The sequence below is a fragment of the Molossus molossus genome, unplaced genomic scaffold, assembly GCF_014108415.1.
Source record: "Molossus molossus isolate mMolMol1 unplaced genomic scaffold, mMolMol1.p scaffold_m16_p_3, whole genome shotgun sequence".
Classification (NCBI taxonomy): Eukaryota; Metazoa; Chordata; class Mammalia; order Chiroptera; family Molossidae; genus Molossus; species Molossus molossus.
Window position 1 is genome coordinate 94,170,678 of NW_023425366.1, and position 12,631 is coordinate 94,183,308.

The window sequence follows — 12,631 nt, forward strand, 5'->3', positions numbered from 1 at the left end:
AAGTTAAAATAATTTAAAAAAGCATTTCAAAACAACTATTTCCTAGGAGGACATCTTATTCCCTTTGGCATAAATCAAAAAGTGAAGCATATGATCTGAAACTGTGCCTCCAAAGTCTTCTCCCCCCGTCCTTGTGTTTTGAGGTGATAATCAACTAACTTTAATGTACTTGTCTCTGCCATGTTGTGTCCATTAATTTAGCCATTACATTTCAAGATCGTTCTAGCTTCACCAAGCCTGAAACCGACATAAAAGTTTACTGCATAATACACACGACTCCATCTGGATAAAATCTGTGACAGAACAAAGGGAGGTTTACTCACAGCAGTGGGTTCGAGCTGGTGAACACTTCTCTTCTGTCTGCCGTCTTTCTTGGCGTAGCCGTTGATTTTGCACTCGTAGCAGGCTTCCGGGGACAGGGCGTTTTCCTCATCCACCTCTGTGTCCAGGGGCAGGTACTGCCCTTTGTTGAATCCCATTCCTGAGACACAGTGGCTGTTTGCAACAGGAAGCAAGGTGTTGTTAGACTTGATCATTCACTTTGACGACAGTTTTCCAGGGGCAGAGCAGAGACTTTTCAGAAAGAAACCAACAAAGCAAACTCTGAGCTCATAAAAACAAACACCTAATAGTCTCTGTAACTCTTTTCTTCAACACTTCATCCATGAGATTTTCCCTTATTTTGAACAGCAAGATTATTCTGAGAACGAGCTCTGGGCTTCCCCAATTTTGTTTTCTTTTAATACACCTTTTAAGTTTATAGATGGTATACAAAAATTATATTAGTTGTATTAGTTTCAGGAATGCACCATAATAATTCCATGTTTTTATACCTTACAATGGGATCGCCCCACTAATTCCACTCATCATCTGCCACTGTGCAAACTTATCACCATGTTATTGACTATATTTCCTTTTGCTTTTTCATTCATTTCCCCATCTCCCTCCCCTTTGTCAACCATCCTTTGGTCTCTGTTTCTATGAGTCTGTTTTGTTTTTTTAGACTTCACATATAAATGAAAACATGCAGTATTTGTCTTTCTCTGTCTGACTTATTTCACTCAGTGTAATACCTTCTAGCTCCATTCATGTTGTCGCAAATGGCAATATTTCATTCTTTTTTTTTTATTACTGTGTAATATTCCATTGTATATATGTACCACATCTTCTTTACCCATTATCTAATAATAACCACCTAGTCTGTTCCCATATCTTGGCCATTGTAAATAATGCTGCAATGAGCAGAGGGGTGCTTATATCTTTTCAGATTAGTGTTTTCGTTTCCTTCAGAGGCCTCCCCAATTTTTAAACCTAGTCAGACGAAGCACTTGAGTGTAGTTAACTGGGGAAAGCAAAAGCAGAGTAGGATTTAAGAGAATGAAGTCTGATGCTCACAACAAAGCCCTCTGCTGTAATGGCTAAGATCTTCTACTCTCTTAACAGAAGGGGACTTCAACAGCCTGCATCTCAGGAGGATTCAGAGACAGCAGTCCTCGCTGCTAGAGGCTGTGGGGAGGGAGAAATGAAGAATGACTGCTGATGGGGATGGACTTTCTTTTCGGGGTGCTGAAACGCTGTAGAATTGGCTGGTTGCACACTGCAGTAATGGCTGAGATTTCTGAACTCCTGTCTGGGTTAGTAGAAGAGTCAATGAGTTGTCCCTAAAAACCTCTGTCTAGACCAAGCCCTTTGTTTCAAGCACTGTTATGTAGCAATGGCAGAAAGATCATGGGTCCGCGCCTCCCCCCCCCCCCCGGGGCCTGTCTCATACACTGCTCTTCCTGAGGAAGGGGATCCTGAAGGGGATCCTGCCTGACGCCTCAGTTCCCACCTTGAGCACAGGCCGCCGTGATGGAAGGACGCAGGTGGCCAGCACCTCAGCCCCAGCCAACAGGGCGTGAGAGGCTGCACTTGGGGAAGTGCCATGAGCCCGGCTGGGCAGGGCCACAGCAACGAGGCAGGACTCCTCCAGGCAATGACATAAAGCCAGGTGAGCAAAGAGAGGGACAGACTCCTTCCTGAGGACCTGCTAGGCTGGCACCTGCCAACATTCATAGAAAAATCCGAGGAGGAGCCGTTTCCACTTGTGCCTCTCAACCCAGGTGTCTATGGCAACACGTGAGCTGCATTTTTATTTTTATTATTATTATCGTTTGGTAATCCTCACCCCAGGATATTTTTCCATTGATTTTGTGAGAGAGTGGAAGGGAGGGAGGGAGAAAGAAATATCGATGCAAGAGAGACACACAGATTGTTTGCCTCCCACATAACCCAGACAAGAGCTGGCGATCGTGCACCTTGACTGGAATTGAACCCGCGGCCCTGTGGTCCTCAGGCCAAGGCTCTACCGCTGAAGCAAACTGGCCAGGGCATGAGCTGCATGCCGAAATATCTGCTAGTCTCTGGCCTTGAGGGATCTGCTGAATCAATGCAGGCCTTTCTGAGGGGCAAGAGAGTGATATCTGATTACAAGTTCAAGTCTTATGCACACCACAAAGGAGCTGATCCCATAATGTGGATATAGCCCCTAGGCCTTCTTGGTGCTTCCCCCTCCCATTCCCTAAGCGACCCATGCTGCTGTCTCCTGGGCTTCTAATCACCACTCTCTTCCTTGCAGGGCCAGGCGGCCAGGGGGCCGGGCAGCCAGAACTCAGGGAGGGAAGCCGGGGTTAGACCACGCCCTGCGGGACCTGTTTTGCTTTCCTGTTGCTGGAAAGTTGCCGGCCTTACCCCTGTCCCACTCTGTAGTAGCCAGGCGGGCAGCCGCAGAGGTAACCCCCCTCCGTGTTGGAGCAGCCATAATTGCAGGGGTTCTTGGAGGAGGAGCACTCATTCACGTCGTGGCAGGCGCTGGAGAACTGGTCGAAGGAGAAGCCAGAGGGGCAGGCACACTTGTAACTGCCCAGTGTGTTGTAGCAGGAGGCAGAGCCGCAGGCATTGGGATTAGAGCATTCGTTCTCGTCTGTGAACACAAAGAAAGAAACGAGTCACCTGGGGAAGGTGACAGGGATATGAAGAAGAGCCCGAGTGTCAGAGTGCCGATGATTCCATAGTAGAAATAATTCCACAACCGCATTTAAAAAGCAGTTAGTCACCTGGGGAAGGTGACAGGGATATGAAGAAGAGCCCGAGTGTCAGAGTGCCGATGATTCCATAGTAGAAATAATTCCACAACCGCATTTAAAAAGCAGTTAGTCTGCCTGCCCGGTGTGGCTCAGTGGTTGAGTGTCGACCCATGCACCAAGAGGTCACCAGTTCGATTCCCGGTCAGGACATATGCCCAGGTTGTGGGCCAAATCCCCAGTGGGGGGCGTGCAGGGGGTGGCCAATCAATGTTCTTGCTCATCAGTGTTTCTATCTCTCCCCCCCCCTTCTTCTCTCTCTAAAATCAATAAAGAAATAAAATAAAATAAAATAAAAACCATTTCGTCTGATGACTGATTTACAAAGTATGTGAAAAAAGATAAATAAAAGAAAATAAAAGATAAAAGATAAATGACAAAAACCAACAAATTCTCCTAAATTATGGCTGTAAAAAAACCTTGCCCAACACTTTTATATACTGTTTGTGCTGTTTATGAATACATGGGCGGTCCTCTGGGACAGGTACATGCAGTTTGCCTATGGAATCACTCTTCTGCTCTCTTAACAGAAGGGGACTTCAACAGCCTGCATCTCAGAAGGATTCAGGGACAGCAGAGTCCTCGCTGCTAGAGGCTGTGGGGAGGGAGAAATGAAGAATGACTGCTGATGGGGATGGACTTTCTTTTCGGGGTGCTGAAATGCTGTAGTATTGGCTGGTTGCACACTCTTGTGAGGACATACTGAAAACCTTTGAACTGTACACTTTAAAATGGTGAATTTTATGGTATGTGAATTATGTCTCAGTTTTAAAAAGGCAACAATTGTATCTGTATTTGTATCCATCCTCCCAGCAATTCCCAAAGCCTTCATTACAGGACATACAGAGAAAACAAACAAACAATCCCTGGAAGTGGAAATAATTGAAATAGACATTCCTCAATTGGGTCTACTGAACCCACAACCAACGTTTAACTGCTGGAGGACCCATTAGGTGCAGACGGGCCTCGGAGATGATCTGCATCCAACCAGCAGCTGGGCCAGGCTTTCCCGGTTTACGACTAACGTTAATACTTCAGATGCCTGACAGCAGGATAATTATATGCTAACCTTCAGTCGCATTTACCATTTTAACAAATTCAAAGATTGTGCTTTTACTTATTTATTTATGGTTAATCCTCACCTGAGGATATTTTTCCATTGATTTTTTTTTAGATAGCGTGGAACAGAGGGAGGAAGGGACAGAGGAACATTGATACGAGAGAGACACATGGGTTGGTTGCCTCCCGGTCGACCCCAACTGGGGCCAGGGATCGAACCTGCAACCCAAGCATATGCCCTTGACTGGGGATCGAACCCATGACCCTTTGGTCCATGGGCCGAAATTCTTACTGCTGAGCCAAACTGGCCAGGGCCAAAGACTGTGCTTTTCAATTTGGAGATTACAATTTAGCTCTTACCTGTCTGGCTGATATTTATAGCATGTGGCTTGACACCATTGGGGTTTATTATCATTCAGATTGCACCCTGGGCACAAGTCACATCTGTTCTGTGGGAGATTCTTTCAAACTCCTGCGAGTCCAGTGGAGCACAGTGTGTCTGTTTACTTACTATATGCCAAGTATATGTTTCAGGCCACGTAGGGGAATGAGCCTGTTTGCAAATAGGGGTGCGCCTGGGACGCAACAGCTAGAGGGACGTGCAGAGGCCGAGGCTCAGGGAGATGATGGAAGATGCAGATGGCGTTTCAGGGAGGAGGCCTCTCAGACAGGAAATTAAACTCCGTTAAGTACGGCACAGAGGTTAGTGAGAGGGTAGATGTTATTAGGTACATTTTTGTATCATGATTATAGTTTCAGAATTAAAGCAGACCGCCAAAGGTAGAATTCTTAATCATTGGATATAAATCTGCTATGATTATCTAATACGTACAAATTCTTAGCTTTCATTTCAAGGGGAGGAAGTATATAAATGAATTCATAATAACCAAGCTACCTATGACATACATATAACTGCTATTTTATTTCTATAGACAGAAGACTTGGAACTGTGCCACAGAGGCTCATCTGATTTTACAATTAAATCTGACATTTATATGCACGATTTCTCTCCTAACAGAGAATAGAAATTAGATTATAACTTAAAGTGATCCTTCTATGAATACAGTGTTAGACACTGTGTTAAGCAGAAAATGCATCAGGCAACACCAATTAATTACATATATTTCATTTTAATATACCAATGACAAGAAAAAATTTAAATATATAATATTTTTGGAAACACCATGATATATTTCATGTTTATATACTATAAATGTACATCATAGTATAATTTTATAGACTTATGTAATCTGACTTTTAAAATATGTTCTTGTGTGAGACATACTTGAGTTGACTCAAGCCTCACCAAGTTATGTTCAAATTATTTGGAAAGGCCAAAGAAGCAACTGGAAGTTACTAGCACTAAGTAACTAAAAGCTTCATATAATAAGACATGTTTTTCTCCGTATGCAAATGTTAATAATATTCACTTATTTTATATTATAATGCTTGCAAACAGTCGAGAAGGTTACCTACATCTATGCACCAGAATGGGATAAATGTTCTGTGGTAACTGTCTGGGAACTTTTTAAAGTAGTCATTTGAATTAAAAGCTTTTTTTCAGTATTAACACTTACAAAGAATTGCCATTGTTCTTAAATTGAAAGTAGTATTACCAACACTGTAGGTTTACAATTTTACAGCCTTTAAATCATGTGACACATTAACTAACAGTTAATCTGTCTGAAATACTTCATTCTGTATCTCCCCTGAGTCATATGAATAAAGATATTCACACACATAGTAACAAATAAAAATGATATGTCTTGTAATTTGCATTTTGTCATAAATCTGGTTTTGTTTTGTTTTGTTTTGTTTGCTAACTTGTTTTATTGGTTCCTGATGGGTTGTTTAATTCTATTCCTGCTATGTATCTGAGTTAAAATTTCAACTGTGCTATGTGGATTCAAGGCAAGAAAATCAGCACTTTTATTAGAGACCAGCTGGCTCCTCAACCCTGCACAGAAAAATCTAGAACTTTTCAAATAAATCTGCTGCATCTGACCCACTCAGGGACCTGCTGCTTAGAGGTGTCTGTTTTAGCAGAGCACGCTCACAAACGACTCCTTACAGTTGGGGATCTCTGCTTTTGCTTTGACCTCATCTTTAAAACCATTTATCTTTCTGTCCATAGGTTCCCTCCTGATTAGAAGGCACTTGGGCTTCTGGCTGGACTCCAGAGTGAAATGTTCTGGGGTGACTGCCTTGCTGAGGTGCCAAGTCCAAGGATCCCACAAAGGGGACCTGGGATATACCACAAAGTCTTGATTTTAAGTCAGACAAAATTTAGTGAAAACCTCTGTAGCTATTTTTTTTTGCACTAGATGTTTACAGACAGAAATTTCAGGAAACTTGGAAATTGAAATAGAAACACGTTCCTATTTCTAGGTATGATTGCCTTAGAAACAAGAATTCTAGATAAGATGACACGCGAAATATTAGAGGATCATTATTTTGCCTTTAGTTCCATAGAATTAACCAACAAGTCCATTTTATTCCCTAAGGAAAGTGCCGGGCATCATATTTTATGAACAACACAATATAATAAAATTGTTTTACACTGTTTTCATAGCTATGTAAAAAAGTACCGTTCTCTATATCCTGAACAGTGTGCCTACATTTTGCTTCTGTTTATGAATCGAGAAAGCTGGGCATAGGGACTTTTGCAGTATATTTTCTTGTGAAATAGAAAAAGTAAATTAAATGTATGAAATTATTCTGGTTGACAGCCTAACTCATCGTTTTGATATCCTTTAAAACTCTGCCCTGACCCTCTCCATCATTCCTAATTTTTGCATTTCCCACCCTGAGGATGTGTGTGTGTGTGTGTGGGGGGGGAGCCTCTGTGTGACCTGGCACATGGCCATAGGATGGCTGTGACTTTCGGAGCTGCTGCTTCTCCTTTAACTTTTATCTCATTGCCCCACCCATCCCCCTCAATTCACTAAACTGTCATTTGAAATTTCTTGTGAGAAGATCGTAAAGGACACAATCAGATTAATGTGTCTAGTAGCTCGAGCACAATGAACTCTGAAGTACATGTGGGGTAACTGAAAGCACTACAGAGAAAGGGGAAGCAGCACCCCGCCATTTCCCGGCAGGACCCCTGTTCTTCCTGCCCCGTTACGCTGGCATCTACTGTCACAGTGTGTTGGGAGGCTTGTGTATGAAGGGCATTTGAATGGAAACAAGAAGTTAGCTGGTTACTGAAGTATGAGAATGGTATTGTCTTTGACCAGTCTCTCCTTACAAGGAAGATTTCCATGACTGTTATCCATGCCAGGAACAGAACAGAGTGCCTACTAATTTTATTTTACAAACACTTCTGTCTGGAGTTTTTAACAGGATTTGCTGTAACTAGGTACTATTTCTACTTTAAAACACTTCAGCTCCTTCATCACATCTATGCGACTGGACAGCTCAGACGGACGGTCCTCATTAGGTTGATCTGAATTCCGTTAGATTTGTTTGAGGAAGATGGAAGGGTAACCCCAAATCTAATAGGAAGCCCCTGACCATGGCAAATGATGATTCTTGGCACCATCTTCAGAAACTTAGAATTATATCTAGCAGAAAATTACAAGTTCTGTAAAAGCTCTAGTTGCGTTACCTTTCAGCTACTTAAAACCCTATTCTCAGGGTGGGTATTTTCAAACAGATATGAGTAAAGAGACGAACATAACGGATCCCCGTGTCTCAGTCCTAAGCACTGTTTTTTAAGTTTTAGGACTCAAAGGCTCCATGGAAACATCACCCTCGATTGTTTGTTCATTTTACGTGAAGGTCAGAGAAGCAGATGCTCTGTAGGAAGCGAGTGCTCACCAACACACTGATTCCACTGGTAGTGCTGAATGTACCCCTGAGGGCAGCCACACCTGTAGCCTCCCAGGATGTTCTGGCAGCCGTGCTGGCACCTGTGGTTTCCATCGCATTCGTCCACATCTGCAAAAACAAGCCCCGCAAGATCCTCATGTAACCTTTTCCCCACTGTTCTTCCAGACACTCCAAACGCAGTCTGGGGATAACCGTTACCGAGACACACAGAGTGGCCGCAATTTTTCCACGGCACACAGTTATCAGCCAGTGGTGGTAAAAAAATGGTTCTGACATAAGCCTCCGTCCTTCCACTACCCACCAGACCACTCCACGTCAATGTTCTAAATAGCATCTAATTTCGGCAAATCGGCCACAGCAACCACAAATGTTGTGCATTCTGGATGGAATAACTCGCATATGGTCTGATTTACTTGGTAAGTGACATAAATATATTTGCATTACATATTCTAGTAGATTCCAAAGTGATCGACATGTAATCCTCATTTTCAGGAAGATACACGCACTACGGAGATACCTAAAGAGTGTAATTGTTTCGCATGCAAAATATTTTTTTATTGCCATTCAAGATTAATTAGAGGCAAATTTTAAGTATTTAAGAATGTTATTTTTAGACACGATGTGGTATTATTACACATATGGAATAATTTCTTTGTTCATACGTGCATACTCTTTTGGAATGACAACTGAGGCTTTGAAATCTACCCATAAAGAGTGAAATAAAATTGGCATGTCTGATGTGTATGTAACAAATTTATATGGATAATTAATAAATGGTATCTTATGTGGATAGTCACAAGCTGAACTCACACGTGGCAAGCAGCTGTATGTTCAGAATACTTTCAAAGTCTCAATGACTTCAAATGTAAAATATTAAAATAGAAAAATTTTAAACTGAATTTTTCTTGGCGTAAAATTAGATCCATATAAAAGCTCTATAATACTTCTGAAGAGAATCTTAAAAACTTTGACTCTATTTCTAGAATTCATAATCATTGATTTCTGAGAATAAATAATGCGTGACTAAAATAAATAAAACATGAACTGCAATATTCATATAAAATATGAAGGTGTTGCCCATAATCTCATAATCTCTGGTATGGGTGTTTTGTAAAAGATACCAATCCTAACTCGTTTGTCTCACAATGGAAATGTTGAAGAACCATAGGTAGATTTTTATTTCACTCCCACTTGAAACATTTCCTTGGACTTCATAAGAAGTATCTGCGGCGGGGGGGCTTCGGGGGAATGTCCACTGTAGGAAAGAGAGGGCATCAGGAGTCTCAGACCACATAACATAGCCATGTGTCCTCCCCAGTGCGTTCGGTGCATTTTCCGATTCTCTGGGATAACTGGTGCTTTTCCTTACACTTAACTTGGACACATTTAGGTATCACAGAACAGAAGTCCCCTTTATTTTTTTCCTGGTATACTCGTACACTACTGTAAACCATATTAGGCATAGAATTACTTTTCAGTTCAGCTCCTTTCCAGCTCAGTAATTAAGTGAACAGCTCAGTTACTTGGAACGCTGAACGCCAGTTCGTACCCACCCAATTTTTGTTTCATCACATGGAAGCCTTCCTCTGCCCCCAGGAGAGCATCCGAAAACTCATGAACAAAAACCAGTTTCTGGGTTCTCCTTTTTTCAGGTACTTTTTTCTTCTTTCGCGACGATCAGAACTTCGCATTTACCGGCTCAGAAGTGAAAACCAGACAGCGTGCTGTGTCAGGGTTAGTGAGCGCACACTCACCTTCGCAGTTGAGTCCGGTGGCATCGAGCGAGAACCCTCGCTGGCACTCACAGCTGAAGCTGCCAGGGGTGTTCTGACAGATGCCCTTTGCTCCGCAGAGGGAAGGCTGAGTCCCGCACTCGTTGTTGTCTGGCAAAGATGAAGGAGGGAGGACCAAGCCTCCCAGTTATTACATGACTCCGACTTCACTCCATAAAGCAGAAAGTGCTACACGAAAGGCTGAGTTCCACAACGTGGAAACAGCACTTTGGGGAAATGTATGCCAGGATTCTCGGTCATATTTAAGGTAAAAAGGGTAAGAGAAAGCATATTTCAAGAGATTTGAAAGTAGAGCTTATTTTGGGTTGACTGAGGACGTGGTGTTCAATAATAACGACTGAAAGTCCCGTAGCATATGTGTCTTCTAACATAAAAAAACCCAGCATGTTCATTAGCATCATCTAAACTACAGTGAACCTTTAATCATATTTTATCTGAACACATGTGGTTATATTTAGAAAGCAATATAAAGGCGCTGCCTGAAATATGCCTACTGTGTGTGTGTGTGCTCAGACTACAGAGGCCATTTTTTCCTTTGAGTATTGTTCCTGAGGGAGAAAAACATCTCTATTCTTAGCAACATTTTTAGACCACTAATTATGAGGGGTTGGTTCTAACTGTAAGTACGGAGACATCACTCTACCACGTTAAATACAAGTCCTGTGCATCTACCAAAAGTTTGCAAAATTCCCCATTTGTAGTTTTGTCTTACCAATACACGCGGTGTGATGCTGGGTGAAACCAGGGGGACATTTACAGGTAAAACCTCCCAGAGTGTTGACACAGAGGAACTGGCAGTTGTGCTGTTTGGTCTGACATTCATCGAGGTCTGAAATGAGAGAGAAGCCCATGCAATCAGGGTGGTGTTAGCTGGCTATGCGTCCTTTGTTATGAAGCCACAGGAGATGTGTGTGTTCCACGGGGAATATCCTGTCTTCAGTTTTTGCTGGAAGCTTTACAGGCTTCAGTATGTATATGACAGGCAGTCTCTTTTCACATACGTAAGTAGCATAAATATTATGGGCTACTATAATAGGATGACGAAGGTGATACACAACACAAGTTTTCTTAGAATAAGAAATTGAATGAATGAATCACTGCAGTTTCCATGAGCTCTTCTCAAAGTTAATATCCAAAGGTTATAATTCTTCCATTTAATGCGCAGCCTAGTACATGACTGGTCACTTATTCCTATTAAAGGAGGGGGTTAAATAAAAATAAAACAGAATTTGGAAACCGATGAAGGTCTTAATGCAAATATTGAGTCAGGTTCTCAGGATCCAAGTGAAAACACCATCATAAACACCAGAGGAAGTAAAAACACAGCCTCTGTGACTCTAGTCATAAATGGAATTAACACTTGAGCTGGACTAACAGAAAATGCAAAATGTGATTTTGGTTAGATTGGAACTTAAGATGGGAAAATAGATTTAAATACATTTACAAAGCAATAAAAGATATAAACAAGACCAAGCCATCATTTTAAAGCTTAAACACACACACACACACACACTTCACTTGTACTTATTTATAAACAATATGTAAGATGAAACTGACTCATAGTGGTTCACGAGATAGGTGTAAGAGAACAGTACTGGCTGGCTATTTTATTTTATTTCTTGGAAATAAAACTTCATTTTCTTGAGCATAATCTGTATTTCAAATTTTAATTAGGCAGAAATTTCTTTCCTCGGTCCATTGATTTCATACTGAAGAGATTTAATATAAAACTGAATATATGAGTATAGTATTAGAGCTATTTTTTTTTTTTTTATCCTCACCCGAGGACATTTTTTTTCCCAATTTTTGTACAGATAGAGTGGGAGGGAGAGAGAGAGAGAGAGAAACATCAACTTGAAAGGGACACATCGAGTGGCTGCCACCCGCACGACCAACCAGGGCCGGGGACAAATTGCAACCGAAGTACGTGCCCTTAGTGGGAACCGAACCCGGGTCTCTCTGGACCGCAGGCCGACGCAGTATTAGAGCTATTTTAATGATCTAATTTAGTTTGATAATTATTTTTAATACTATCTAGGCAAAAAATTTAAATTTACCAATTCATATTCAGTATCTGGCAGTAATTGTGTAATAAAGATAGTTTGCAGAAGTAAAATCTTAAATAATAAATTTAAATAATCTTAGTTAGTAACTTGTCTTAATCTCTTCCCTCACCAAAATTAATTTGTTTTGTTTAATTTTATTTATTTCAAAAATTTCTATGGGTTGCTCTAAGACCACTGTAACGTGGGTTTTAATTCTCCCTGCCTCCTACCATGTGTCCTTTGTTAGAGTTTTCTGTAAGTAATACAATGGTCACTAAGAAGACCAGCTTTAATTAAGGAGGTGCACCTGGTACAATCCCAGGTTCGTTAAATATGATTCTGAAAGGTGAGAGACAGACAAGGGTCACAAGGCAGAGGCTCTTCACTCACCTTTGCAGGTCTTCCCGTCCTCCTGCAGCACATACCCCCGCGGACATGAGCACTGATAGCTCCCCTCACTGTTCTTGCAGATGAAGTTGCACGGTTTCGGGGACTGGGAACATTCATCAAGATCTAAGTCAAAGCGATGTGAAGGTTAAATTCTTGGTTAAAAGAATTTCCTCCCTCCATATTCTCACTTCACTCTTTTGGCTTTTCCTCTTCAACTTAAAACAGAAAACAGCCAGAGAGAAGTGATGCACAGAACAATTTTCACTCAAGTAGCATACTGGTTTGCTTTGTAGAACTCAGGCGAATATAACGTCTTGACAGTTGACTGGGTTCAAAAAACCCACTCAGTTCTTTAGATTAATGGACTTTGGTTTACAATTTGAAAGCC

At 41.6% G+C, this 12,631-nt stretch overlaps 1 protein-coding gene across 1 annotated transcript in view; it reads right to left on the reverse strand.

The window, feature by feature from the left end:
• The window catches only part of FBN2 (fibrillin 2), a 262,104-nt gene that overhangs the window by 3,555 nt on the left and 245,918 nt on the right, over window positions 1-12,631 (reverse strand). The window contains exons 59-64 of the mRNA XM_036279132.1: window positions 12,244-12,366; window positions 10,521-10,637; window positions 9,770-9,898; window positions 8,004-8,123; window positions 2,731-2,962; window positions 324-495 (exon numbers count right to left, since the gene is read on the reverse strand). Coding sequence (XP_036135025.1) covers window positions 324-495; window positions 2,731-2,962; window positions 8,004-8,123; window positions 9,770-9,898; window positions 10,521-10,637; window positions 12,244-12,366 — 893 coding nt within the window. The remainder of the gene's footprint in view (window positions 1-323; window positions 496-2,730; window positions 2,963-8,003; window positions 8,124-9,769; window positions 9,899-10,520; window positions 10,638-12,243; window positions 12,367-12,631) is intronic.